Raw genomic sequence first — 26,136 nt, forward strand, 5'->3', positions numbered from 1 at the left:
TTCTGTCACAACAATCAACAACGTCATATGATAGATACATCTTTATTCTAAAATTCCTGTTTGATAGATATCTGCAATCTTCAAATTGAGTTGTTCTTTCATTTCATGGAACAATGTTTTAAATGTCCCCTTCACAGTATGATTTACTGGTATTGCTTTAACCAGCTGCTCATAGAGTATTACATGTGCTTGGTAAACAAACAGATATTATGTCAAAATGAACCTTTACAGTTCTCAAATCAGCAACAAATATAGGAAATGGGTTAAATACCAGTTGTGTTTAATGGGGCACACAGCCAAGCCTAAGGCACTGCCTCCAGGGATTATTAAGCCTGAGTCTCTGCAGTGTTGGCTGAGCGCACTTTACCCCATAGAGAGGCCTTGTGAGTAAACCCAAATATCAGACGATTTTAATCATGCACAATTTATCTTAAGCCAAAAAGACCGGCTCTGTTAATAAAACTGACTTGTTTATTGAATGTATGAAGTGGAATTAAACATGTAAACTCTGTCAAATGGCACCATGATAACCTTTAAAGGGGAAATATTTTACCCTTTTAACACAAGTTTCTATTGGTCTCAGAGGTCCCCAAAACATGCCTGTGAAGTTTGTTGCTGAAAAAACACTCTGGGGTAGGAATTTTGCATGTCTAAAAAGCCCTCTGTTTCAGCCTTTCTCAGAACGAGCCATTTCTGTGTCTGTGGCTTTCAATGTTAATGAGCTGTCTGACTCCAGCCCTGACCACACCCCTCTTAGGAAATGGACGTGGCTCTCCTGATGTTGCCCAATGTTACAGACACTTTTATCCAAAGTTTAGGACCTGACTGGGATTCAAACCATCAATCTCCTAGACCATAGTCAGCAGAGTAACCCACTGAGCTATCCAGCATCTCAGCTGGTAGTTGAGAGGAAGATCAGGAGAGGAGAGTGGAACTTTCCTCCAAGTGGGGGAGGGCCAATCAAACCTGGGGGGCAGGCGCTTACTCCCCACATGATATCATGAGGGGAAAATCTGAGAACGACTTGTTTCAGCACACATTTTCTGAAAGGTGGAGAAAGAGAAGGTGGAAGGAAATGGATTTTTCTGGTGCTTGAGGGGATTGTGGACAGGCCAGGGGCACATATTTTTGTTAGAAAAGGTTGAAAAAGGGATTTTTGCATATGTCCCCTTTAAGCTGTGAATACTTACAAGATATTAACTTTTTTTTGCCCATCTCTGCCTCCATTAACTTTGAACTTATATCCTATAATGACTATGCTTTTAGAATCTAAAACAGAAACTATCATTAATGCTTTATTATTTTCCGTGTTATTAAAGTAATGATGATAAAACTATCCTATTGATGCGTCTTAAACTCCAGGGGTCTGATGACAGCACACTTTTTTAACACCTTTTTTATCACTGTACATTTATTTTGCCTTATTGATTTCTGCATTTTTGGCTGACCACTGAGGGCAGTGCTACAGATGGCTCTGTGTCTGAGTATGTCCGTCGGTTAGTAACTGAGTGAGTGAGTGACGCTTTTGGTTCAGCATAAGCCTTAGAATACAGAGTTGCGTTTGCTTGGACTGCATGCTGGCAGTGATGGCTCCCTCCACTGTGTTAACTAGGCTCTAGTTAACATTATGTATGGCTCATACATACAGACTTGCTCTATGGGCGGGGTTTACTCATGCTGACAGTCCTTTCATGGCTGCCCTTACTGCTCTGAATACTCATATGTTTAACCAGAACTGGGCCACATTTATGTATGGCAAAGAATAAACAACCCTATAAGCTTTTCATGTTGAGGAAGATGTTTTTACTCCTCTGCTGAGCTGCTTTGACATGACTATGTGATACTTTAGGGGGAAAAGTGTGACTTATTTGAATGCTTGTGGCAGCTAGCCAAACATTAGCTAGGTCTTAGGCAGACTGACACATTTCTTCATCACTTTTAGCGCTGAGAGCAACACGGAAAGCTTTCTGCGAAAGAAAACGGAGATGTTGTTCTTCCGCCCCCTGCTTTGGCATGACAATGTGATAGTTAAGGGGAAAGAGTTGCTTGTTGTGTACAGCTAATAAGTTCTTGTGTCCCAGCTAATGGTTAGCAGGCCTGTCTTTAGCTGGGACTGAGCCGAGTGGCGCTTCTGTCTGAACCAGACAACGTGTCTGAATCCAAACAAGCACAGAGAGCAACACTGAAAGCTTTCTGTGACAGAAAAAATGTTCTCTGTCCACTCTGTTTCGGCATGTTATTCCGATCATGGCGGTGAGCTTGTCCCGTTTACTCTGTTAGCTGCGTTAGCTGTTAGCTTGGACGTCGCAGTAGGACCACTAATGTTTAATCCAATCTAGGCGCTGTTCTTGTTCAAATCAGGGCACAGCGACAGCTTGTCTTGTGCAAAGGATGGCCTTTTGCTCTTTCCTTGGATATCTTCCATGGTGATTTCCAGTTCAACATCTGACTCTGTCATATGGCTGCTGATCTGCATCTATGTACTGATACTGTGCGCCAGTTTTCCCCTTAAGGAGAAATATCGTCACATTTTCACATTGCAGCTTGAGATCTCAGCACACCCCTGGTAAACACCTGTCATAATTTCACAATATTTTAAACAGATTTAAAAGGACACACTTTTTCTCACGTTCTAGGTTGATTACTAGTCCAGTGGCTTAAAGCTATCTGATCATTTACCATATTTAAAGGGGATAGTAGCATAAAATTGATTCAAGCTCTTGTGTTCGACCCTCATTACAACGTGACCATAACCTTCTATCCACCCAAACGGCCCTCTTCAGAGCAATAACTACAAATTGATTTCTGTTACAGCTACATGTGCATGTACTGTCCTCTGGATACTCCCTCAGCAGGGCACTTCTTACCAGTCATGGCCTAAGAGTAAAACAGCTTCCCCCACATTAAACAGCCCATTACTAGACATTGATTGCAGTTAACACTAACGCCACTCCGTATTAATCGTTCCATCCTTCCGCTCTGGTACCTCTGTGCAGATCTAAACCTGAGCGCTTATCCAGGATCATCTAACAAGGTTGGAAGAAGTGAGGGGATTTCTGTCAGCACGTATCACATCACTTGTGCAGCGCTGGGTTTAGTCAGTCTGTTTGAAAATGAAAGGAGTCAGAATGAGGAGGACGTTAGATTGGAAAGACAAATGGGATGTTTTTGTACTAACGGGGCAAAATGAGGAGCTGTTTGATAAAACCAGTAGCAGCAAGGTCAGACAGACTTGTCTGTTTTCAGCAGCGGTTTGGAGGTAATAGGCGGCAATTTCCACAAGCAACTGTATGAGGAAAAAGTTGAGAGTAAAGATGAGAGGGAAATACTATAAGGCAAGGAGTAAAAAGGAAAGATGGTAGAAGTCATGACTACACTGGAGATAGAGAGGAGATGTGGGGTATGAATGACAGTGGGGAATAAATCTTTAATATGATGGGTTCTATTAGGGAATTATATGTTTATCTGTCATAAAAACATTAATCTCACACAGTTCTACCAGACGCTCTCTGTTTGTATGAATGTGCGGGTGCTTTCACACCGTCAGCTCATTTGCTTTGTTCTGATTCAGGTGATAAAATGAATCATGGTTGAAATTTTCCCTTGGGTTGTTTGTGGTCACACTGCAATATTGTAGAGTAGGCGTAAGCACACACCAGCTGTCCTTACGTCATTACATCATAGGCTGCTTTTCTCACTGTGGAGGTAAACATAGCCACTTTTCTCCAAGATGCTAGCCAGCTAGCCTATCATTAAAATGAGTAGTGGGTTGGCTGCATGAATAATAGAGGCTTTCAATGATCCACCGGTGTCATGGAAAATTGTGTGACCATGTTAAATGATCTTCAGTGGCTTTCTTTATGAAATTGTCTTGCATAATTTTCATTAAAAAAATCTGTCAAACTCTTTTTTAATTCAAGTAATAAAATGAACAGAGAGGCCTAGATTTGCTGCTTCACATCTGTTGTAACTACAGCATTACAGACAGCATTGGCTGGAAATCACAAGTTAACATGGTCAGTCTTTAAATCGTAACATCTGTTGGTGTTGTTCTAATGATTCTATAGATAACATTAGGCAGTTGCTATTTGTATGCCTTTTTGTGCCTGAGCATCTAAAGCAGTGCAGAGACCCAACCCAGGTCAACAGTTTGGACGGCTCTGGTCTAGAAGTAAATTCCTCGTACAAGTCCTCCTTAAACATTTCCAAAAATCCTTTAATCAACATTTTTAATCATAGAACCAAACAAACCAGCTACCCCAACACTTATGACAAGAAAACTTTATTGGGCATGAAAGTAGCATTCACAAATGAGGAGGAAGTGTAAAGGTACAAGGGACTATACCACAATCTATTATGATTCTTTTTATTCACTATGAATGACCGTTTTTCAAACTGTCAAACCATACCTGTACCTTCTCAAAGTCTTTACATTTTTAAGGTTAATAAATATTTCACAGGTTGCGGTACCACTCTAAGATTGTGGGTACTGTAGTATTTTTGAATAAGATCATTGATAAACTTTGTTTTTCCTTGAGAACAGGTTGATATCTTAAGAACTCTGGTCTTCTCCGGGAGCATATACCAGTGTTCAACACTCAGGTAGCTTATGGTAAGTGTAACTTGGGTATTTCTGACATTACTGTGATTAATCAAATCTACTGTGAAGAACATGAATGGGACTTTTACTTCTGGAACTACACTGCTGAGCTTTATTGGATGGCAAATAATAGGTTCATCAAAATTGCCTCATAGCCATACTACCACTGCTGCTGCTGCTGCTGCTTACACTACTGGACAATGATAAGACAACCTGCAATTTGTTCTGGTTGCTAGTTTGACTGCATTTGCACTGCAAAGGAACCGCTCCAAGGTTTGACTGGAAGTGAGCCAAGACCACCACCACTGAGCAATCTCAGCTTTCTTGTGTTCCCGAATCAGAAAATAAATCAGGCCAAAGGTGGAGCGCTTGTTTTAATAAAACTTCAACAACAAAAGGAATCCTGATGTATCATAGGAGTGATAATAAGTAGTAGTGTAAAGATAAACTGATCTAAATCAGTTAACTGATCTGTACATTAAAGATCCTAGAGCATCGGTCCGTTGGGCCCTGGATTGGTAAAATTTAGGCCTGTAGTCAACCAAAGAAAAAATTGTTCGATCAAAATTACACTCACACCAATCAATTGATTCAAGAAGTAAGGAAAAAAACAAGGGGGAAAAAAACCCCTCACATTATCTCAAAATAAGTAGAGTCCATGACAGGTTCCTCATTGCACTCTCCTGATAGTCTCAATGATCTTAAAAAAAAAAAAAACATTATTATAAAAGTGTTATTAATCATTTTCAACCTCATTATGTTGCACTAAAATAACAGCTGACTCAAAGATGATCAGTGAGCATCTGCCTTCAACCATATAATTACCGTGATCACGGCACAATAACTATTTAGCACCATATAGCCCACAAAATATCCTCAGATCTTTTTTGTATTGATTCATAACAATAACTATTAACAGGAGAACCTGACCCAGTAATTTACAAGCATATTTCAGACAGCATCTTACTTTACCAAGGTAAAGTAAAAAAAAAAAAAAAAAGTCTGCTAGATTTAATGACCAGGAGTTAGCGTGTTTTCTCTGTTCTGCTTTCTGTCCGTATGTAACAGACACTAACGCAGATGTGTACATTTAAATGAATGATAAAAGGACTTAATACTGGTATTTGCTGACCAGTGAATTAAACAAGGCATAGGAGTTGATGCTTTGATGGAGGGCAGCAAAGACATTTTTCAGCCAAACTTCTACACAAACACCCTGCATCTTCATGTTGAGTTTAAGACATGCTGTTTCCACCATCCAGACAGCAGGATTTTAGTCAGATGAGAGCGTATCAACCAACCAATTGGAAGGTGTCAGCCCTAGTATAATTGTAACACAAATCTTCTTTTATTGTGAGCCATGCTTTGGCTCAGCATCTTTAATCCTGCATGATTTGTGGTGACCTTTAACCTTCAACTGAGAGTAATGGTGAGAGTCAAAGTGAAACACCTGGGCAGGTGTGTGATGAAGACATGTCTGAAGGTTTGCACAGGAGGCCTGTAGTTTTTTTCCTACTATAGATAAACTCAAAGAAACTCAGCCTATTTTGAAATCATCTCGTCTCCTGCTTTTTCTCACTTTTACAAAGGAAAAATCATGTGGTTTCCTCAATAAATCTGCATAAGATCGAATCAAATTTAGACTGGAGCCAACCGAAGTGTTCTGTATTTAACGATCATCAGTAAATCAAATCATAGTCCATGAATCGAGATTTGAATAAAATTGTTCTGATAAGGAGAGATTCACAACCCCTATAATAAACACTGAAATATTTGTGCTATCACTGCATAATATTGTTCAATGCAAATTTATTTACGTAAAAAAAAGCTTGAATTTCCATTTAAATGCTACGAAATAATTGAAGTTTTCATGTGAAGGAGAAAACAAGAAAAATATTGCAAATTATTTAATCTAATACATGATAAAATAGAGGTAGTTTGACCTTATATGTATGATTTTTCTTTCAATGAATATAATTTTTAAATCTATTTAGGTTTTTCTTCTTCTATACTTCTAAAGAGTTCAGAATTAATTTTTTTGCATTTAATTCGTGATCAAATTCAGTGCTCTGCAAACAGATGAAGACCAAGCTGCACACATGTGATCCACTGCTTTGTTGACCAATAAGTGATTAATTTAAAGAAGAATAATTAATAAAACTACTATTTTGCGAATCTCACTGATGTTTGTAAGCAGCAAAATAAAAATGTTTTAAAATAGTAAAAGTTAGCACAAGATAAATGGTTAAATACATAAAATACCATAAAATAGTCAGAGTACCTGTTGATAGCAGAGCTGAGCTCGTCGAGACGTCGTGCGTCGGTGGTGGACGTGTTGTCGAGTTTGGACAGGCTGTCCATCCTCTTCAGAATCACCTCCAGCATGTCACTGATCTTCCTCAGCACCCCACGTGACTCCACGCCTCCCAGCACTGAGTGGAGCCGAGAGACAGGAGATAAATGAAAAGCTGGACAGCCGAGTACATAACAAACTTGTAGAACAGCATGCATATTAATCACAAAGCCTGCAGCTCTTCTGGCTCATCAAACTGTAACTGATGTTGGCTGAGTTTTTGCTTTAGACAACTGTCTCTTTGCACTTCACTGCCACACTGATAAAAAATGCTCATTCCCTTCTGTGTGCCAAACAAATGTGTAATGTTTATATGTCTAGATAGTATCATAATATTGCATCCCTTTTGTGGTCAAAAATAATTATTGTGGTTATGTTTGTTTATTTTTTGAAGCTTTTTTTTATATTGAAAACAGTCTAAAGGCCAATGAAAAAAAAACATTTTTTCTGTCTTTGTTTTGATTGACAGCTGCTGGAAATCTATGGAGGTGTAGGCATTGTACTGTAGAAACTAGACAGGGTAAACAAACATGAGCTGAGGTCCACATGTTATGGACAGACAGACTGGAATATTTCAGAGGGAGGTCGACAGAAGCAATGAACTAAACAAATATAACATTCACACATAGTTTGAGATGCTGCATTTACATGGATTGTAGCTTTGGGTTTTGTGTTTTATGCATGATCTGAATTATGCTTGGTGAAACTAAAATATTATAAATGTTTTAACAGATGGTAGTGAAAATATGATAGATCTCACAATCCCACCCATTAGCTATACTACTTATACTATGTGTGGGTGCAGCTGATCCCAGCTGTCACAAGGTAAGAGGTGAGGTACAACCTAGATTGATCACCAGTCAATCATAAGAGTTCCAACTCTCAAACTAGAAATCCTGTAATATCTCATGTTCTTATGTAACATTTTAATCATCATTCAATCAGAAATATGAAAAAAACTATGGATGAATATCTAAATGCAGCCTAAATATGGGCTGTTTTAGTAGAGTGCAAGCTGGAGACAAGATAAAATGGATTGTGGTTGTTGTGCTTCCTTCGTTCAAAGCCTTTTCAAATGGCTATCATTTTCCTCCATGTGACAATCCACAGAACATACTCAGCAAACTTCCCACTTGCTTTTTGTTGAAGTAAAGCTATAAAACCTCATTTTGTTTAGCTGCACTGAAAGTTAAGAACACTGAAACACAAGGACTTTAACTTTTAAGTGAGAATACACCTACAAAGACATCACTTAAACTTCATTAGAGCGAGTCATCTTTGTGTGATCCTGAATATGATCTCTTAAAGTCCTAAAGCCAACAGTTTGATCATCCCCGCCTTTAACCATTTTATCTACAGCTTGATCTTTCATTTCCTCTGTCCACAGCACTCAGCACTGTTTTCTGATCTTGTGTCATAAATTGACTTTTGTTCAGGCCAGACACCCAGACACTCTGGAGTCTGATGTCTGAATAAGGGCTTACTTTTATATCCTTTGATTCCCCTTTGATATGAGAATGAGGAATTCACCAAGACTGAGTTATAAAAGGCCACAAACTAATTACACCATGTCTCTGTTTTCTCTGTCTGCCACTGTGTAATTACAAATTTAATTCTTTCACCTTGCGTGACAGACGGAGCTCTCTGTGGACGAAGGGGAAGGGCTGAGAATGGTGTTTGTGTGTGCAGAGATGCATCACTGGTCAGCATCACAGCTAGAAGTTTCTACACAAAATTACATGCAAATATAAGCAGCTGCAGGAGGCAGAACACAATATGAATGAATACACTCCTGTAGTCAGAGTGTCTTTGCAATTAGTTATAAAAGCCAAGAAAAAGAGAGGCATTAAAGCCAGAGAAAAAGATGGAATCATTCTCTAGAAGTGTATCAGTAGTTTGTTGGCCTCACTTTCTAAGTCCTTGCAGAGAAAAAGTTGGAGGAATCTTCAAATAACAATCAACACATCAGAGGGTATTAAATAAGGCCACGTTATTGCTTTAATTACATTCATGAAAAAAGGTGCTGTGTAATGTGTTCATGCTTAATATAAATGCCTCAAGAGTGGGTGTCTGTTTCCAGCACCAGCACTACTGCCTGTGTGGAGATGTTATAAAAGTGATGACAGAAATCCTGTTAATGTTGTCAGCCTCATTTTTCAAATAACACACCTGTAGAAAAAAAGGACCTGCTATTTAGACGTGCTCATACTGGCACATCACAGGATAGGACTGTGCAAGGGTTGTCTCTACTGTCAAACTGTAAAACATGTACTGATGCTGGTAATGTGATCCATGGCAATTTCAGTTTGAAAACACTTTTCTTCTTTCTAGGGGTGAATTAGTGATCAGAAATGATCTGAAGTTTATTCTTAATAATCATATGTACTGTAAGATACTGCAGCAACATCAGGCAGGATTAAAACCAACAGTTTTCAAAAATGTTTAAACTTAGATTAGCCTCTTTTTATGGGAAATGTAGGTGAGGTTGATCAATAGAGGCACTAAAGTGATCTAGAACTTAAGTGTCTAGCCCAGTGATACATCAACATGTGACTGCAGGAGAATTTAACCCACATACTTCAGATTGCAGGACAACTGGCTCTACCTTCTGAGCCACAACAATGAAAGGTAGTTGTTATATATCACATGGTGCTGATGACTTTTGACTTTTCCACTGAGCTGTCTGTAATTTTTTTTTAAGTAAAATGAGACATTAAGGAGCAGCGATGGACTTATTTGACATCACTGTGACTGCAGGGAGAACCCATAATGGCTAAACCAAAGTGTGCTTTAAGGGAAAATAAAACATGCAGTTTAAACCTATCATGGACCTTAATTAATCTGAGAATAATCTTGACAATCTTGAGTGCAAAAAGACTGAATAAATAAATGAGCAAGAATGAACACTCAAACATGGGTTCTAGCAAAAGTTTTCTCCCTTAAACTAGTTTGGTAAAATTATTTTAAAACCCTTGGTTCCCAGGCAAAAGCTCTGCAAAATTCAACATTTTGTCTTATCTGCTGACCAGTAGCGTCAAATGTAAACAAGTAAGTTTAGTATAGAGAAGGAAATGTTGTTCTGCTCTTGTAGTGCAAGAAGGATTTGTCTGTCTCGTCTGGTGTGTAAAAAAAAAAATCAGAGCAGTTCATTTTGTTAATTTTAAGAGTAAATTCTTGACTGTTATTTTACTAAATAATGTTCTTGGGCCAGTGTTCTGGAAAAGCCACATGCCCAGAATGCCAGTAACAAATGTAATTTGAACCCAGGAAACGTAATGTTTTGTTTGTACATAACAGATTTCTACTTGTTTTTTCATTGATGCATTTTAATGTCAGGTGCAAGTTTCACTCATGTAAATAAATCAAAATCAGCTTAATCCAAATACTGCCATTCATGATAATGCAGAGTAAATATGGCTTGCGGGAATATGCCATTACTGCACATGATGCAGTAAATGGGCTAATAGGATACAGCTTGAGGACATTAGGGACACAAAGATCAGATTGTAGACCTCTAGGCTCCTTTCAGAGAACTTGGCAGGGCCCATATTGACACTGCAAACACCTGGATTACTCTGTCTGACCACTCTGTCAAAGCCCACGTCTGCCGCCTGACAGGCAATTACAGCCAATGGGCTCCGGTGCCGAACAGCTCCAGTGCAAGGTCATTGTTCGCCTCGATCTCAAGCAGCGTCTGAAGGAATCCTCCGTTCACTGAGTTATCTCCTCAGCCACAGAATTGGTCGGCTCAGACTGACGGTGTCATGTCCTCTGACTGTGATGAATCGCAGTGTCACAGTGGGTCAGAGGGTTGCTCTGGTGACATCTTTATGATTGGCTGATAATGGGTAACATCTGTGTGAAGGGTCAAGGGAATGAGACTGATAAAATGGTAAGCAATTTGTACAACGGAGTTAAAAGAAATGATATCAACATTTTAAAAAATCTGATTAATTGGAAAATAGCCTTGCTGATAGATCAGTCACAGACACTAATAAAGCAGCGACAAAGCAGAGAGGGTGTAATGGACTACCTTAAACTAAATCCAAAGGTCTGTACAGCACAAACAGTTCATGAGTTGATCTTTCATATGTTCCAGTGGTTTGACGTATCAAATGGCATCTCCAGTCAGGGGGCCAATTGTTCTCTGTGAGTCTGTATTTCTTGACAAATCACTGTGTCAGGATTTAGTCACAGAAGCTGCACTCCCATGGATCGCAAATGACCAGCTGTGATAAATGAGATGTGCCTCAGAAAAGCTGATCTTAGCAGCGATCTGTATGTGAGCTTTGATGAAAACACACAGGAAATCTTTTTAATGAGTTGCACTAAGATGCCCAACGACAAATGTAAAGGATAACTGCCAATTTTCTAAAAGCTTGCCTGAATGATGCCATCATAGAGGAAATGACTGCCCGCGTCTGCCCTGACTGGATGAAACCTCTTTCAGATCTAACTGGTGTAATATATTAGAGAGTGAAGGACACTGTGACCATCGATGATGTATGTAATAGACAGAAGCAGAAGATAAACAGCAGCAACATTACCGCAGAGATGGAGATGGTTTGACTCGCTCATGCTCAAAGGGCAGAGGAGTCGAAAACAGTGGAGTGTGTGTATGAGTGTGACACACTGGTATTAACAGACAAAACAGTCTAGAAGAACAGATTAATGATTTGTGTAAAACAAGATGTGAGGGAAAAGGACTGAAAGAAAAAAAAGGCTAAAGACTGCTCGCTGCAGGATCAAATTTAAAATGCTTCTTGTTCACGCTCCAGCCAGAGAAATGGAGTTCAGAGAAAAATCACACAGGAAGACTGTTTCTACTCATTCATTAGTCACCACTCGTTTATCCATCCCTTTATCCATTCTTCTTCTCATCCCACATTATGATTAGCTGATATGAGCATTCACTCCCTTGAGTGCTAAGCTAATCAGATTCTGCCACAACTTTGTTTGACTAATCATCATGCACCTGTCATATTTCAAATCTATCATACTCTCTTTCACAGTCAGTGAAAATGTCAACGCTGCAACCCTCCTCACCCCCAGCTACCTCCAGTCAGTTCATCAGCATCTAGTCCAGATTCTCACAGGCCATCTGCTCATCTCATCCTGCATACCTCATCAACACCACCAGGGTCTAGACTCTGTAGGGGGATATCTTTTTCCTGCTGTTTGCTGTACTACCCCTTCAAGTACATGAAGTCATCACGATGGACTCTAATCACCAAGGACTTTGCACACTTATCTTTAATTAGAATTTGTAAAACAAATTACTGTTAAACTCGGATTAAGTCTCTCCTGATTGGGCTGTGGTCAGTCAACACCTGCTCCTTGTTGTTCAAATTGTTCAAAATTGTTCAAAACAAGGTTCAAATCTAGGGAGAATCGAGAACCTGTGGAACAGCATAACACTCCATAGATAAGATCTACCACTACAGATTTCATATATTTTACTTTAACTACTATTCTGTGATGGGTTGTGTATTTTTCCTCCATGTTAACATTAGTTGCTTCAAACATGCTTACAAATAGAGTTGACTTGTTGTGCCAAGTTTATCTTGTGGTGACTGCATAAATAAAAAAATGTTAAGGACCTAGTACATGGTTTGACCATTGTGCTCTGTTTACAAAAGGGTAGCTAGGTCAGTATCCCATAAATGGTGTTAATCTGTTAAAACAAATTCCGTTCTCCATCTATGAAAGCATACTCTAAAGCACACAAGGGAAAATCCTTATTGCATTATTCATCATAAGCAAGCATCATAAATTCTACTTGTGTGTGCAAAAGTAATTATTACTAGTGCACCAGTGGTTGTTTCACTTGCAGACTGCCACACAAAAGTGAAAGTTGCATTAAAATGTTTCTGCATAGTTGAAGTATTGTATTAAGTCATGAGTGGGGTTCAGGATAGATTTTAAGATTTTATTGATCATTTTAAAGCACTCAAAGGTCTCCGCCCCAGTTACATTACTAACCTTTTAACTCCTTATTCCCGTGCACCCACACTGAGATCCTTGGGCAAGGGTCTTTTATCTGTGCCAGAATCTCAGCTGAAAACTAAGGTTGACCGAGCATTTTTAGTCCAGGGAAAAGCGTCTGGAACAACCTACCTGAGGAAAGGTCGGCTGGCTCTGTGCTTTCCTTTAAGTCACTTTTAAACATATTTTTACTGGGGGGGGCTTTTCCTGCCTTTAAGTAGGGGTTGAATATAATATGTCTTTAAATTATTGGCTTTTCTTACACTTTGAATCTCATTGGGTTTATGGGTTAGCTGGTGCATAAATACAACCGTTCCTATGGAATTTGCTGATTTTAATTTGATCTGTTGTGCATGTCTTGTGTTCTGTGAAGCACTTTGTAACATCTGTTTCTAAAAGTGCTTCACAAATAAAGGTTATTGTGATTATTATCATTACTATCCACCAGTTTATTATTTGCACATTGAAAACCCAACCGGAAATGCTGCAAACTAAAAACCCACAACATATCTACAGCTGTAGTCAACCAAAGAAAACAGATATTAGATGATTGGATGCGAGCTCATTGGCTGACTAAATGACCAGTCACCTACAGGATGTCAGCCCTAAAAATAAAAAGCTTTTAATTTTGGAGGAGGAGTTAAAGTCGGCGCATCTTTTAAGGAAAAATGGGGTTTCTTGCAGTAGAGACATAATAAATGAATACATGCCAATATCTCTGCATTAACATGCTTAAGTACGACTCTCCATTTCCACTGATAAAGTCCTCCTGAGTTTTTTATCTCTATACTACTTTCTACAGTCATGAGTAGATGCTACACTGTAGCGGCTTTAGCCATTAACTAATTACTGTTTTTAAGACCAGAAACCAGCTAGGTCAGGCTCAGCATACTGCAAATAAGCAGACTGGCAGTCTTACCACGACTATTATCAAACCCGGCATAGCACACTGAGGCAGGTAAGAATATTCAACAGAATCAACTTCAAAGACACAGACTGTCAACCATAATGCAACATGGTGCTGAGCCCTCCTCTTCTCCAATGTTTTGTCATTTTTTTCATGAGTAACACAATCTACTGCTCAACCTGTTCACTCCAAATACTTGCAAAACATTAGTGGATTAAGATACACACAAATGTGCATTTTCTTTTTCAAAATTTCTAAAAATGATTGTACATTTTATGAAACATTTTTATGGTTGACCCAGTATGGTTGCCTTAAGGACTAACATTGAGCAAGTTTAAGTAAAACACCCAACCAAAGGCATCCATGAGGCAGAATGACTGAAGAGAGAGTGGGCACCATTAACATGAGCTGTCCAAGAGTAACGCAATGAGTGACTTTGTGTCATGTTGAAATTGCTCAATGAGAGCAATGCATGCAAAGCCGATAGATGTTTCACCCGCCCCTGGAGCTCCAGTTAGGACAGAACGGCACACAAAATTAGTTTACTGGCCTTCAGTCAGACAGAGTTGATGCCTTTCTGCCTCACTACCTGTTTGTGTTAGCATCAGATGAATGCAGACTTAAGATTCAATGAGAGTAAAAGTGTTCAGCTAACAGGCACAAGCTGCTGGTGCACTATTTCATGCCACGTTTGGCTTCCCCCACTGGCATAGGCAGGAATAAATAAAAGAAACACACCCTGCACAGTCACACAGAGTGCCCTGCTTTAGCCACCATATTGGACTGAATATTTAGTGTCACGGTACATCATATTTCTCCTGAGGACTGAAATGCATGAAGCGTGAACAGAATCCTTGTTAGTGTCTCTGCTGAAAACTGAGTCCAAGACTTATTGTGTAAGTGTAAAGTGTGTGTGTGTCTGCAGAAGCCTCCAAAGAAAGTCGACTCTTCTCCCTCATCTAATTTCAGTGTCCCAGCAGCACAATTTTGACGGTGGAAAGAATAAACATCAGTGGCTTGAAACTAAATCGCCAGCCACATGCAGCTTTACTAAGAATCCATACAAATGACTGAAATTTCACTGAGGAGTAGCTGTGTCCGTCTTTGTGCAGAAAATCCGTGCATGAAATAGCCACAGCATGTTTGACAGCTTGACTTTTACAGTAAAGTTCATGACACAAAAGGTCACGCAATATATATCAGCAATGACTTCTCTCCATTAAATCCTTTTATGTTACTGAATTCAAACATTTACAATTCATTCAGCAGGAAAAGTATTTGTCATTGTCAGCTGTTCTCTTCAAAAGACCTTTCATATCCCAGCACAGCAGGGTGCCACAGTGTAATAGACACAGCACAGGCAGGGGAGTGTCTCTTCAGCATAACAACGACTATGACTATGACATGTATTGTGTAAGAACTACAATCTGTAATGGATTCTTCCGCTGAGGTTGACTTCTTAGCATAAAAAGAGTGAAACAGCGGGTTTGCTTCTGTTTAAAGAGCACGATTGTGCCCCTGGGTGTTCTGGCACCCTGTGTGAGTCTGAGTGTTTATCTTTGTTAAAAGGACAGAGGGCAAAGAAAGGGCATTCTGCAGTAGACTGAGTTTGGTTAACTCTGTTTTTTTTTTCTTTTTTTGCATGTTTAATTTGATCAAACCTTTAGGTATTGATTGCAAAATGTAATCCCAAATCTAACAGCATGTGTGCACTTGATCGCAGATGTTTGGATTTGGATTTGCTAAGTTTATTGAACAGCTAATTCTCACAGTCTAGAAGTACAAATCAAATACTGCATGATCCCATAAAAAGCATTATGAAAATGATGAAATCATATCTAAAGAAACTCATCTAAAAGAGAGGAATGAGTTTCCGCCTGCAGTGAAGTAATGGCACTTTGCTGTCGCCACACATCAAGCACTATGAAGCTCTGTCTTTGAAAATGAAAACGTCTTGAAGCGCACTCTGTCATTTGATATGTAGTGGGTTTGTGAGACAGCTCTGAACTATAATCCTTCCTATGTGAGCCCGCCAATCATTCTCCCATGTTTGTGTGTGGATGGCATCCAATTTGTGTGTCTACACATCATCTCTGAGATGGTTGCAGCTGTACGCAGCACACAAGTGACTAACTGATAAGTCAGCACACCCAAACGTGCACATACACACACACATCTGTGGGCATGAGGTATTCTGGGTGCCAGAGCAGGATGGTTTTCTGATTGGCTGCGGGGGGGAGTTTGCATATTCATGAGAGGAAAACCATTTGTGGTTTGATGAATGCTGACAGAAGGGCCTGCTGGATAAGAGTTGACACAGCTAAATTAACCGGAGAGCGATGTCATTTCATCACAGGAGGTGCACACACACTCTGACACACAGGACTGAAAGCTACTAAATCAGGAAAATCAACCTCAAAGAGGAGTCAATGAATTAAAACAACAAACAATTCTATTTGAGCTGGGAAACAGAGTCACCATGTTACATTATGGAAATGTTTCATTAGTGCTTAATAACTCTGTGGGGCTCAGAAGTGTTTGTTAGAGATTCCATCCCAGTGAGTATAATCTGAAAGCAGAGCTTCCAGCTGTGACTAAGAATAAGCAGACACATCCCAGTGAAATCACCATGGGTGCTGTCATGGTGTCCTGCCTGTTGTTTCCCATTATTCGCTGTCAGCTCCAGCATTCGTCTCCAGATGACATCATCACTGCAGTCTGTTTGGGTACCTCAGGAGACTTTTTCAAAATCACAACCTCAAGCTAAAAAGACACACAAATTCACATCTATGTTTGTATACTTCCTATTTATCATCATTCCCTTGATCTTAAAGCTCCTGAGAATTTATCTGGTAATGAGACGGCCTTAAATTAATGCTGAAGCATCCTTAAAAGTGAAGAAATCAAAGCAGGTCATCAGCATGAATTTTGGCTTTTTGTGTTTTGTTTTCTGATGCTGTTACCACAGAGTAAATGGGAGCCATGCAGAAAGAGGTCCAAGCCAAAGATTCTAAATGAGTACAGCCGGGCGATACAGCTCAAACTTTATTTCAGTCAGGAACACTCTCATTATATATTTTACCTTTTTAATTGCAAAATGGATTGCTTGGCAGAGAAGGCTCTTCTCAAAAGATGCTCCCTGGGTAAGACCAGCAGCATGCTCTGACTTTCCAGGAGGTGCATAACTAGAAACTCATACATGGATAGCTATATAATTGACAATGTACTGAACATAATAAAGTTAGTTCAAAAGCAATAACAAACTTAGTAGCATAACTCTCAATATGAGGGTGCAACAAGCTTTATGCTATAAAGGAGGAGGCTGGGGTGGAGGAGGTTAAGCTTTGTCAGCAGCAGCAGTATGGTACATCAGAATTAATGCAAATAGGGATACCAAGTCATATTTAAATGGGCCACTGTGTTGAGAGAAAGAGCTGTGATTGGCTGTGGGAGCTGGGTGATGATAATTGGGATCAGTAACAATTGTGATAATCTGCACCTGTGGTTTTTAAGTTTAATTTCTCTCCTGCAGAGGTGTGTCATGCTGCTTCTGACAACTAAGGCCTAACTGATTAATATGCTGGCAAATTTAATCAGTTGATTATACCTTATATAAAATTATTAGTAATTGGCCAAGAGTTGTCTGATAGACGCCGATATTAACACTTAAATTTTTGCTGATAATGTGAGGCGGATAACACTTTAATATATGGGGATTCAAATAAATAAACAATAAACAAATCTCTTCAAAGACACTTTAAATTTCCTTCTCTTTCTTTCCCCTCACATGCCTTTCTTTTCCCGTTTTCCTCTTGTCCCATCTAACTACTCCACTGACATGGAAATCGCCTCAGTTTACATCACACTCCCTCTCATCTGCAGTAAAGGAAATGACATAATCAAAACAGTTAAAGTCTGGGCAGACAGACTGGTGCTCCATACAGCTACCACTCCAATCTCCACTACATCCGCTCTCCTCATTTCCACACCCACACTCAATTACAACAAATTGCATGCAGCTTAATTATTATGGCACGGGAAATCTACCGTTCATTAGCTGAAAAATGCCGGGATTGAGTGCAGACAAAAAAGGGTGGGATGGAGTTTCTTTTGTGAGCATCACGGTAGAAATGGAAGACTTCAGCGCAAGCAGAGCTTTGAAATACAGAAATGTGGCAAATGAAGCATGAAGGGAGTGAAATATCATAGTGGCAATAAAGCAAATACAATGAATATCAATGATGGAAAAGAGTATTTAATAAGATGTAGGACCACATTTGGCAGGATGATCAATATGCTATTTTGAACCTTATGGGATAGATTGGAACAGAATCAAACCAGCTAGTGATGATTGAAAAGAAAAAAATAATCTTAATCCCTCCTCTTGATTTAGCTTTTAAAATTTGTATTGTTCATCTGGTTTTGACATTTTTTCACCATTCATTCAACATTGTCACGGCAAATTGGATTTCATGACAGCAGATGGGATGGATGAGAGGATATTAAAGACATAAAGAAAGACAGACAGCTACAAAGCTTATTAATGCTGACATTTACTGTCACTTCTCTTTTTAACGATTTTCCCTCGCAAAGTGATCGAGGAGGGGGATTAGGAAAAAGTTGGAGCATCACTCCAACTCTTGTGTCTTTAAAGATTAACTTCAAATTCAGAATGGTTTGCATACAGCCTAAGACAACTGTCGTTTTGTCAGTCAGTCTCAAAACGGGCAAGATATTTATCTCTATATATTACAATCCTGCTCTAGCTTCATTATCTCCTCGTATTTTTTTATTTTCTATCACTCTCTAATTTTCTGTTTCCCTCTGTGTCTTCTTGATTTTTCATAGTTCATCTTTCGATGATGACAGAGGCTGAAAAACTGCTATCTCTGAGCTCGCAGACAAACACCCACACAAAGCACTTGAGACAGACAAATAAAAAACAATATTTGAATAGAGACTAAATTGTATATGCTCACAAACAGCATGAAAGGCTAATCTGATGACAAGCTCAGTGTGTCTGCGTGGGTGTGGGTGTGTTTGCTTCTTGATGAAACTGTGATGAAATGTTGTGATAGCGACGTCTGTCTCAAATGGAATACAAAACAATGGATTTCTTCTGAGCATTACACATGAACGAGCACTGTTTTCTCCGCCGAACTGAACGGTGACATTTACGAGTGATGACCTCACATTTGATGTCTTAACGCACCCACCCTCTTCACGCACCATCCTGACAAGTTTGACAGACACAGGCCTGGCCCTCATTACCATCTCCACCACCTACTGAAGTTGCTGTCTCTCAGAAAGCATTTCTCTGATGACTTTCACTGCTTCAGCGCGGCTGTGCTGTTCAGAACAGACAGACATGCAGCTCCAGGGGCCCCTTTCAACACAACCACGTCACTGTTTGTTAGCGTGACAGAGCGTTGTGCTTTCATGGCCAGACTGGCAGAGATGGAGAGGCTGAGTTAAGAGTATGTGTAAGGTGGGGGTATACAGGATTTAGATGGGAAATATGTGTGACATGACCTTTTCACTGTTCTTTGTAGCTGAGCGTGCATATTTGGCCACAGTGTGGAAACAAAAGAGTGTTTGTTTATGTGTGCAGGTTATGACAGCATGATGTTTTTCCTCTAAGAGGAATCTAGGAAATGTGAGGAGAAACTAAGAGAGGAAATGCCAGGTGTGGTCAGCTTGCAATTTATATATATTTATATATTATATATATATATATAAAAGCACAGTGGACAAATTCTCATGTTTGTGGATTCTTATTTTTAGTTAGTAAGTTAAAGCTAAGAAATAACGTTCCAATGCCGCAACATAAAATCCATTAAATTAAGGAACAAAAGTCAGATTTCGCAGCTAAAGTACAATAAAATGCATTAGACAAAAAGAGAAAGTAACCTTGTTTTCATCTAGGTTGTTCTTTCTGTTCTCTGCTCTCATGCACAGATGTTAGCTGGGTAATGAAGGCTTGTTTGAGGAAATGGAGGTTACAGTGCATGAAACTTAGTTCATATGCACAGTCCCATATGTGTCCATTTTGTACCAAAATGCCCGACTACTGTCACTGCAAAAAGGGAAAGAAAGCCATGATGTAAATTTCTGGTCAAACTGTCGATGCCTGGGTGTTAAAGACTACAAAACACAAAACAAAACTAAAATGGTGTTAGGAGAGTTTTTGCCTATAAATGTTTGGGAGTGGGTGTGGGGTTGCTCCTTCCACGTTCCAGCAAGTTAAAAGTCTTGTGGCATCAAAATTCAAGTAATTGAGTGTTTTAAAAAGGTAGAGATAACAAGCTTACCAGTTCACAGTGATTAAAAAACAGCAAACTGTTGCAATGTGCATAAGGAGAGAACAAATTGGTAGGGATTAAGGCTGAACGATTTGCAAAAATTATCTAATTGCAATTTTTTTTTCCCTTAATATTGCGATGTGATATAATATGCAATTATTCTTAGGTCAATCTTGTGTTTTTTTTTTGTTTTTTTTTTGATAAATTCAAGCAATAGATAATTCCATAAATAAGACCATGTGCATTGAAAATAATTAAATTATTTAAGAAGCAATTAATACATATAATATATAAAATAATATAATATATATAATGTATATAATATAATATATAATAATAATATAATATTTAATAATAATATAAAATATAACAGTAGCATGATTCTGAATATGGGGGTACAAAAGCTTTAAGCTATAAAAGAGGCAGCTGGGGTGGAGGAGGTGTAGCGTGCTACCAGCTGATCGCAGCTGGGGGTATGACTTTTATAAAGTAACGCAGGCTTCTCAGTTTAATTTAGAATGAGCTTACTATTTTTGCTCATATTGCAAATGTGATGTCATTTGCTTTGTTTAGACATTAGCATTTTTATGTCACTCATTTTGATTGAGAAAAACACAAAAAAACATGAAAAGGAGGATTTTTATAAACCATAAAAAAATGTCACTTGAATGTTTGCGTAATGTGCATAAAATCTCTTAAGCTGCTGCTGCAAAAAATATCAAACTGGTATTTTAACACATTTTGATTTAAAGAAATACTGCAATTTCTGTGATTTGTAAATTGCAGCAGGTCAAATTGTGATTTAATGTAATTTGCAATTAATTTCCCAGCCCTAGTAAGGATGCACGATTTTAATGGCATCTGCATGGGCAGATATTGGCTTAAAAAGCTAAATACCAGCTTCACATATAATACTCCTGAAGATATTTACAGCTGTTATATCAGCCATACATATCAGCAGTAATATACTGGAATTAAATTTTGGCAAAATGTACAACTGTAAAATGAAGGATGGTAAGTATTAAGGGTGCCACTCACTCAAGGGCCCCCAAACAATCTGAATGAGACCATAAAGTAAAACTTCTCCCAGATTGTGGACCTCCTTGTCCCTTTCTTTGCACTCGTGCACTAGATGTTCTTTACAATAAAAAAGGTATCTGTATCAGTATCACTTAAAATGAGTTTGGAAATATCTGTATATTGGATATTGCCAAAACTCTAATACATCCCTATAAATTAGGTACATTTTGCACTAGTTTGGTGCAAATAAGCAAGGCTCATTGCAAAGCTTGGTAAAATTGGCAAATAGGTTCACTTAATGCATAGAAGTATACACAGAAGTAGAAAGGAAAAGGGTTAAATGTGAAAATATCTTTTGAATTTCCCAAAAATTAGGCCAGTTAGGATTCTTTTATGTCAGCTGACCATGTGTCTTGCTGTCTAGAGATCAAAACGTACCTGCTCATAGGTGCATTACCACCATATTTTCAGATTACATTGTTGTACAAAGCGTCAGAAATTGTTCTGAGCAGCTTTTTATTTTATTTTATTTTTTAAGACAAAACTATCTAAAGTCACATTCAATAACTAAAATGAAAAAGTTTAATTTGAAACATGGCTTCCAAATAATCCTCAGAGACAAACCATGTCATTTCAGTTTAGTAAGCATGATTGCTAAGTTCATTTCTATAGCAACATAAAACCTCTGCCAGCCATGAATCAGGCTGTACAGAAGAAATGAATTCATGACACTAAAGGATGCAATCCCACTAAGCAGATTGGACTGCTTTGTTTCTTTTTTCTTTTGCTACCATTAAAAGAAAGAGTTTAACATTAAGACTATTACATTGCCCCTTTGTTGGGCTCTGTGTTTTGTTAAACCTAACCAAAGAAAACCTTGTACCATATGGTCTGACTAGATTGAAAAAATATTCCACAGTAAAAGATGCCCATGAGTTGGTTGCAGAGCAAAGCCTTAGGTAGACATTGCATGTGCTCTATCCTCGTTGCCTCTGCATTATCTTTCGCCACATTTCCCGAAGGCCTCCTATCAATCAACATGCCAATGAAACATGGTTGCACTGCAGGCCTTAGGGGAGGATAAGGCGAGGATGGAGGACTGAGAGTAGGACAGCAGTAAAACCCATCTAGGACGAGTGGATTGTAGTGGTCATTCATCGGTTTTCGAGAAATGTTAGGATAATGCCAGAGGCCAGTGTCAGATTCTGCTTATCATGCAGAAAAAATAGCCATGATGCCATCCAACAAAAAAGGGTGAAATAAATGTTCAGCTCTGCTTTGCTTGCTTCCTCTCCTTGTCCTCCATTTCACTTCAGTGACACACTTGCTGGAAACTTTTCTAGTTTTGCAGCTTACTTTAGCGAGTGTTTACCAGCTAATCTGTCTGTTGCCAGGCTCTCTGATGACTTACAGTGATTCATTCTCACCTGTATGCTCAACTATGACCCCTTTACACTGTGTGCAAACTTTTTTGACTCAGTGTTTTGTCAACACTTGTATAAAAGTCAGAATATGCTAGGGGTAATTTCTATGGTGATGTGCAACCACAAATAGGCTCACCATATTTTTTGTCTCTACACATTTATCCTGTTAGAGTACAGATACTTTAAAAGCTATTTGGTCCTACAATCTGCCTATTCTCTGAACTCTCAATCATCTTCCTTTCATCTGTCTTCATTTTTTTTGGGTCTCAGACTCTTTTATCCTCATTCTTTCCCTTTAAATCTTATCAATTAGTCCCTCCATCTTTCTCTCTCTAGACCTTTAACTGTTTGTCTCTGTAATTCAGCCTTCGGCACATAAATTAGCGTCTCTCAGGCTCTGTGCTGAGAGCTTTGGCAGGATCTGCTCTCTTTTTTTGCTCAGTGAAATACTTTAGCACCCTGGCACTTTCACTCATTCTGTTATTTACTCTGACTCGCAGGTAATGGAGCAGAGGACTAGTGAAACCGTGTGTGAGAGAGGAATGACAACCCGCTCTTGGGGCCAGAAAGGACATCTGGCCTTCTGATGATGGGAGACTGGGTTGCAAACTGAGGATATACAAATTTTTACAGCAGAAATTAACAGCTGGGCTGTGGGCATTAGCCAGTGGCAACATCAGTGCAACATCAGAGTCTCACTGAGCTGAAACAAGCCTTTCCACTTCTCTTATTCCTGGTTCTTTGTAAAAAGAACTTTTAGACTGAAAAAATTAAATTCCTCTGCATTCCTGGAAAAGTTTTGCAACAAAAAGAGAATTTTTAGGGTGTAAGCAGCAGCTGTGGTGCTTTAGAAACGGGATGCACCTTTTTTTTGAAAGTCATCATGCTTTCTGAGTGCTACAAGCTTCTGAACTTGAAGTCGCTGATAGAATTTTAAAGAAGCAATTTTTTTGTTCCCAGAGAAGGCAAAACAGAGGGCCTTGTTTAATTTTTCAGGACACACAGCTAGCAGCAACTAGCTAATCTCAAAGACACACTGAATAAGAAAACAGTGATAATTATTTTATGTGTAACTGTGAGACATCTCATCTATATGTTTTTCTTTTCAGCTTACTGAAACAAACACTACAGATTTAAAAAAGGGTTATAAAAGTTGTTTTTATTGACTTGAGATTTAAAAAAGAGTAATTATTCGCTCAAATGTGTTAAAAACATTCAAACCAGTTTAAAGTAATTTTGATGAAGAGGCATAGAGGATTCAGATTTCAGGGGAAGTTAAAATGTATAATATTTGTGCAGGTGATTTCTTTTTTTTTTTTTTAACAGTTTACATTGCCTATAAAAAGTATCCACCCCTTGGATGCTTTGCCCTTTTATTGATTTTACAAATCAGTTATGGTCAATATAATTTGACTTTATTTACCAAAAAAAAAAAAAAGTTAAAATAACCTCTTCAATGTCAGAGTGAAAATAGATTTCTACAAAGTAATGCCAATTGAATAAAAATATGTAATGTAAAATAAGTGAGTGTATAAATATTCACCCCTTCAAGTTAGTATTTAGTAGATTCGCCTTTGGCTGCAATCACAGCACTAAGTCCGTGTGGATAGATCTCCATCAGGCTTGCACATCTGGACACTGCAATTTTACTTCATTCTTCTTTGCAAAACTGTTCAAGCTCTGTCGGGTTGCACAGGGATTGGAAGTGAATGGCTCTTTTTAAGTGCAGCCACAAATTCTCTATTTGATTGAGGTCTGGGCTTTGATTCAGCCAATCCAGAACATTCACCTTGTTGTCTCTGAAACCATTTCTGTGTAGCTTTCTCTGTATGTTTCAAGTCATTGTCTTGCTGGAAAATGAATCTTCTCCCAAGCAGACTGAATAAGACTGTCCCCCAGGATTTTCCTATATGTTGTCATATTCATTTTACCCTCTACCTTTACAAGCCTCCCAGATCCGGCTATAAGAGGCATCCCCACAGCATGATGCTGCAACCAAGGGCTTCACAGTGGGGGTGGTGTGTTTGGTGTCTGCCAAATGAAGTGTCTTGTCTGATGGCCAAAAAGCACCATAATGGTCTCATCAGACCAAATGAACTTTCTTCCACTTGTCCATGGAGCCTCCCATGTGCCTTCTGGCAAAACTCTAGTCGAGATTTAATTTGAGTTTTCTTCAACAGTGGCTTTCTCCTTGCCACTCTCCTATAAAGTTTTTGACTGGTAAATAGTGGTGTAAAGATAATCCAATATGGATCGGCTAACTGATCTTGACGTAAGCGGTCCGAGTGCATCGGTCCGCGGAGCCCTGGATCGGAAAAAATGCGGCATGAACCGGTCTTTGGACAGGTTTTAATGCGTCAGCGTCAGCGTCTGTAATCTCGCAGGACCTGCAGTGACCTCTTACCTTGAACGAGAGTTCCGTTTGCCGCAGGTGCTCGCTAGGTAGCTGTTTCACTGGTTGTTGCCTAAACAGTTACAGTTCTGCATCTCAGGACAAAGTCATGTGGACTTTATATGAAGGAAGGATAACTTTCTAAATGTCTGCCCATCTGTACGTTTTGGAGAAAAGAGATTGAGAACTACAGCAGCTCATAAATCTCACCTGTTGAGACAGCGGAGCTAAAGTTTAGCTAAGATGCTAACGCTAAATGCAGCATAAACAGACCCAAACAAACACTTTTCTGAGTTAAAACTCTGAGAAGTCTTCAGTTATCACAAAATATTCACCGGGTTTACAACTGTAACGTATTGTTGGGAGTGATTGATTTGGTGACATAATCAATACATCTGAGCCCACTGATATGACATTAAACAGAGAGGACTTCACTGAGCTGGAGATCAGCTGTTCTCCAGTGAATTAATTCAAGAATGAAAACAATCAAGAACGGTCAGATACACAGAGAAAGGAAATAACCATGTTTTTGCGACATGTAGACTGAATACTCACATTAAGAGGAATTATGAAAGGAAAAAAATGTATAGAAAGCTGTTTTAATTTGACTGTTTTCAATATTATTTTAACCCCTTGTTCTCCTGTACCAGCAGACACACAGAGCTCTGTCTATCAAAATCTCCTTGCGACTTAAAATTTGTTTCAATTTGTGCTTCTTGGGAAAATCTGATATTTAGTTTGCGCTGTTATTGGGCTTAATAACGCTAAGGAAGTAACAAGTACAGAAGGACGAACATGTACCAGTAAAAACTCATATTAATATTTATCTCCCACTTTAACGTCAAAGTAAGACACCTGGGTGTGATGAAAACTTTCTTAAACATGATTTCAGAATGTTAGCAACAGGAGGCCTGGCATTTAGTCTGTTTTATAAATAAGATCAAATAAACTTAGCTTATTATGAAATTATATTGTTTTCCCCTTTTTTGCTAATTTTTGTTAAAGCAAAAAGTTATTATGATTCTATAATCAGATCGTACTGGATCAAATCGTACCGAACTGAATTGAGTCGGATCGGATTGTCTTCATGGTGTAATGGTAGCCAGGAATTCTGATCAGCCAGTGACTGGAATGTCCAGACACGTGTGTCTTT

At 38.8% G+C, this 26,136-nt stretch overlaps 1 protein-coding gene across 1 annotated transcript in view; it reads right to left on the reverse strand.

The window, feature by feature from the left end:
- Positions 1-26,136, reverse strand: part of LOC121507973 (alpha-1,6-mannosylglycoprotein 6-beta-N-acetylglucosaminyltransferase B-like) — a 187,880-nt gene that overhangs the window by 108,412 nt on the left and 53,332 nt on the right. Inside the window, exon 3 of the mRNA XM_041784406.1 lies at positions 6,882-7,032. Within this exon, the coding sequence (XP_041640340.1) occupies positions 6,882-7,032 (151 nt within the window). The remainder of the gene's footprint in view (positions 1-6,881; positions 7,033-26,136) is intronic.

Source organism: Cheilinus undulatus, linkage group 4 (genome assembly GCF_018320785.1).
Source record: "Cheilinus undulatus linkage group 4, ASM1832078v1, whole genome shotgun sequence".
Taxonomy (NCBI): domain Eukaryota; kingdom Metazoa; phylum Chordata; class Actinopteri; order Labriformes; family Labridae; genus Cheilinus; species Cheilinus undulatus.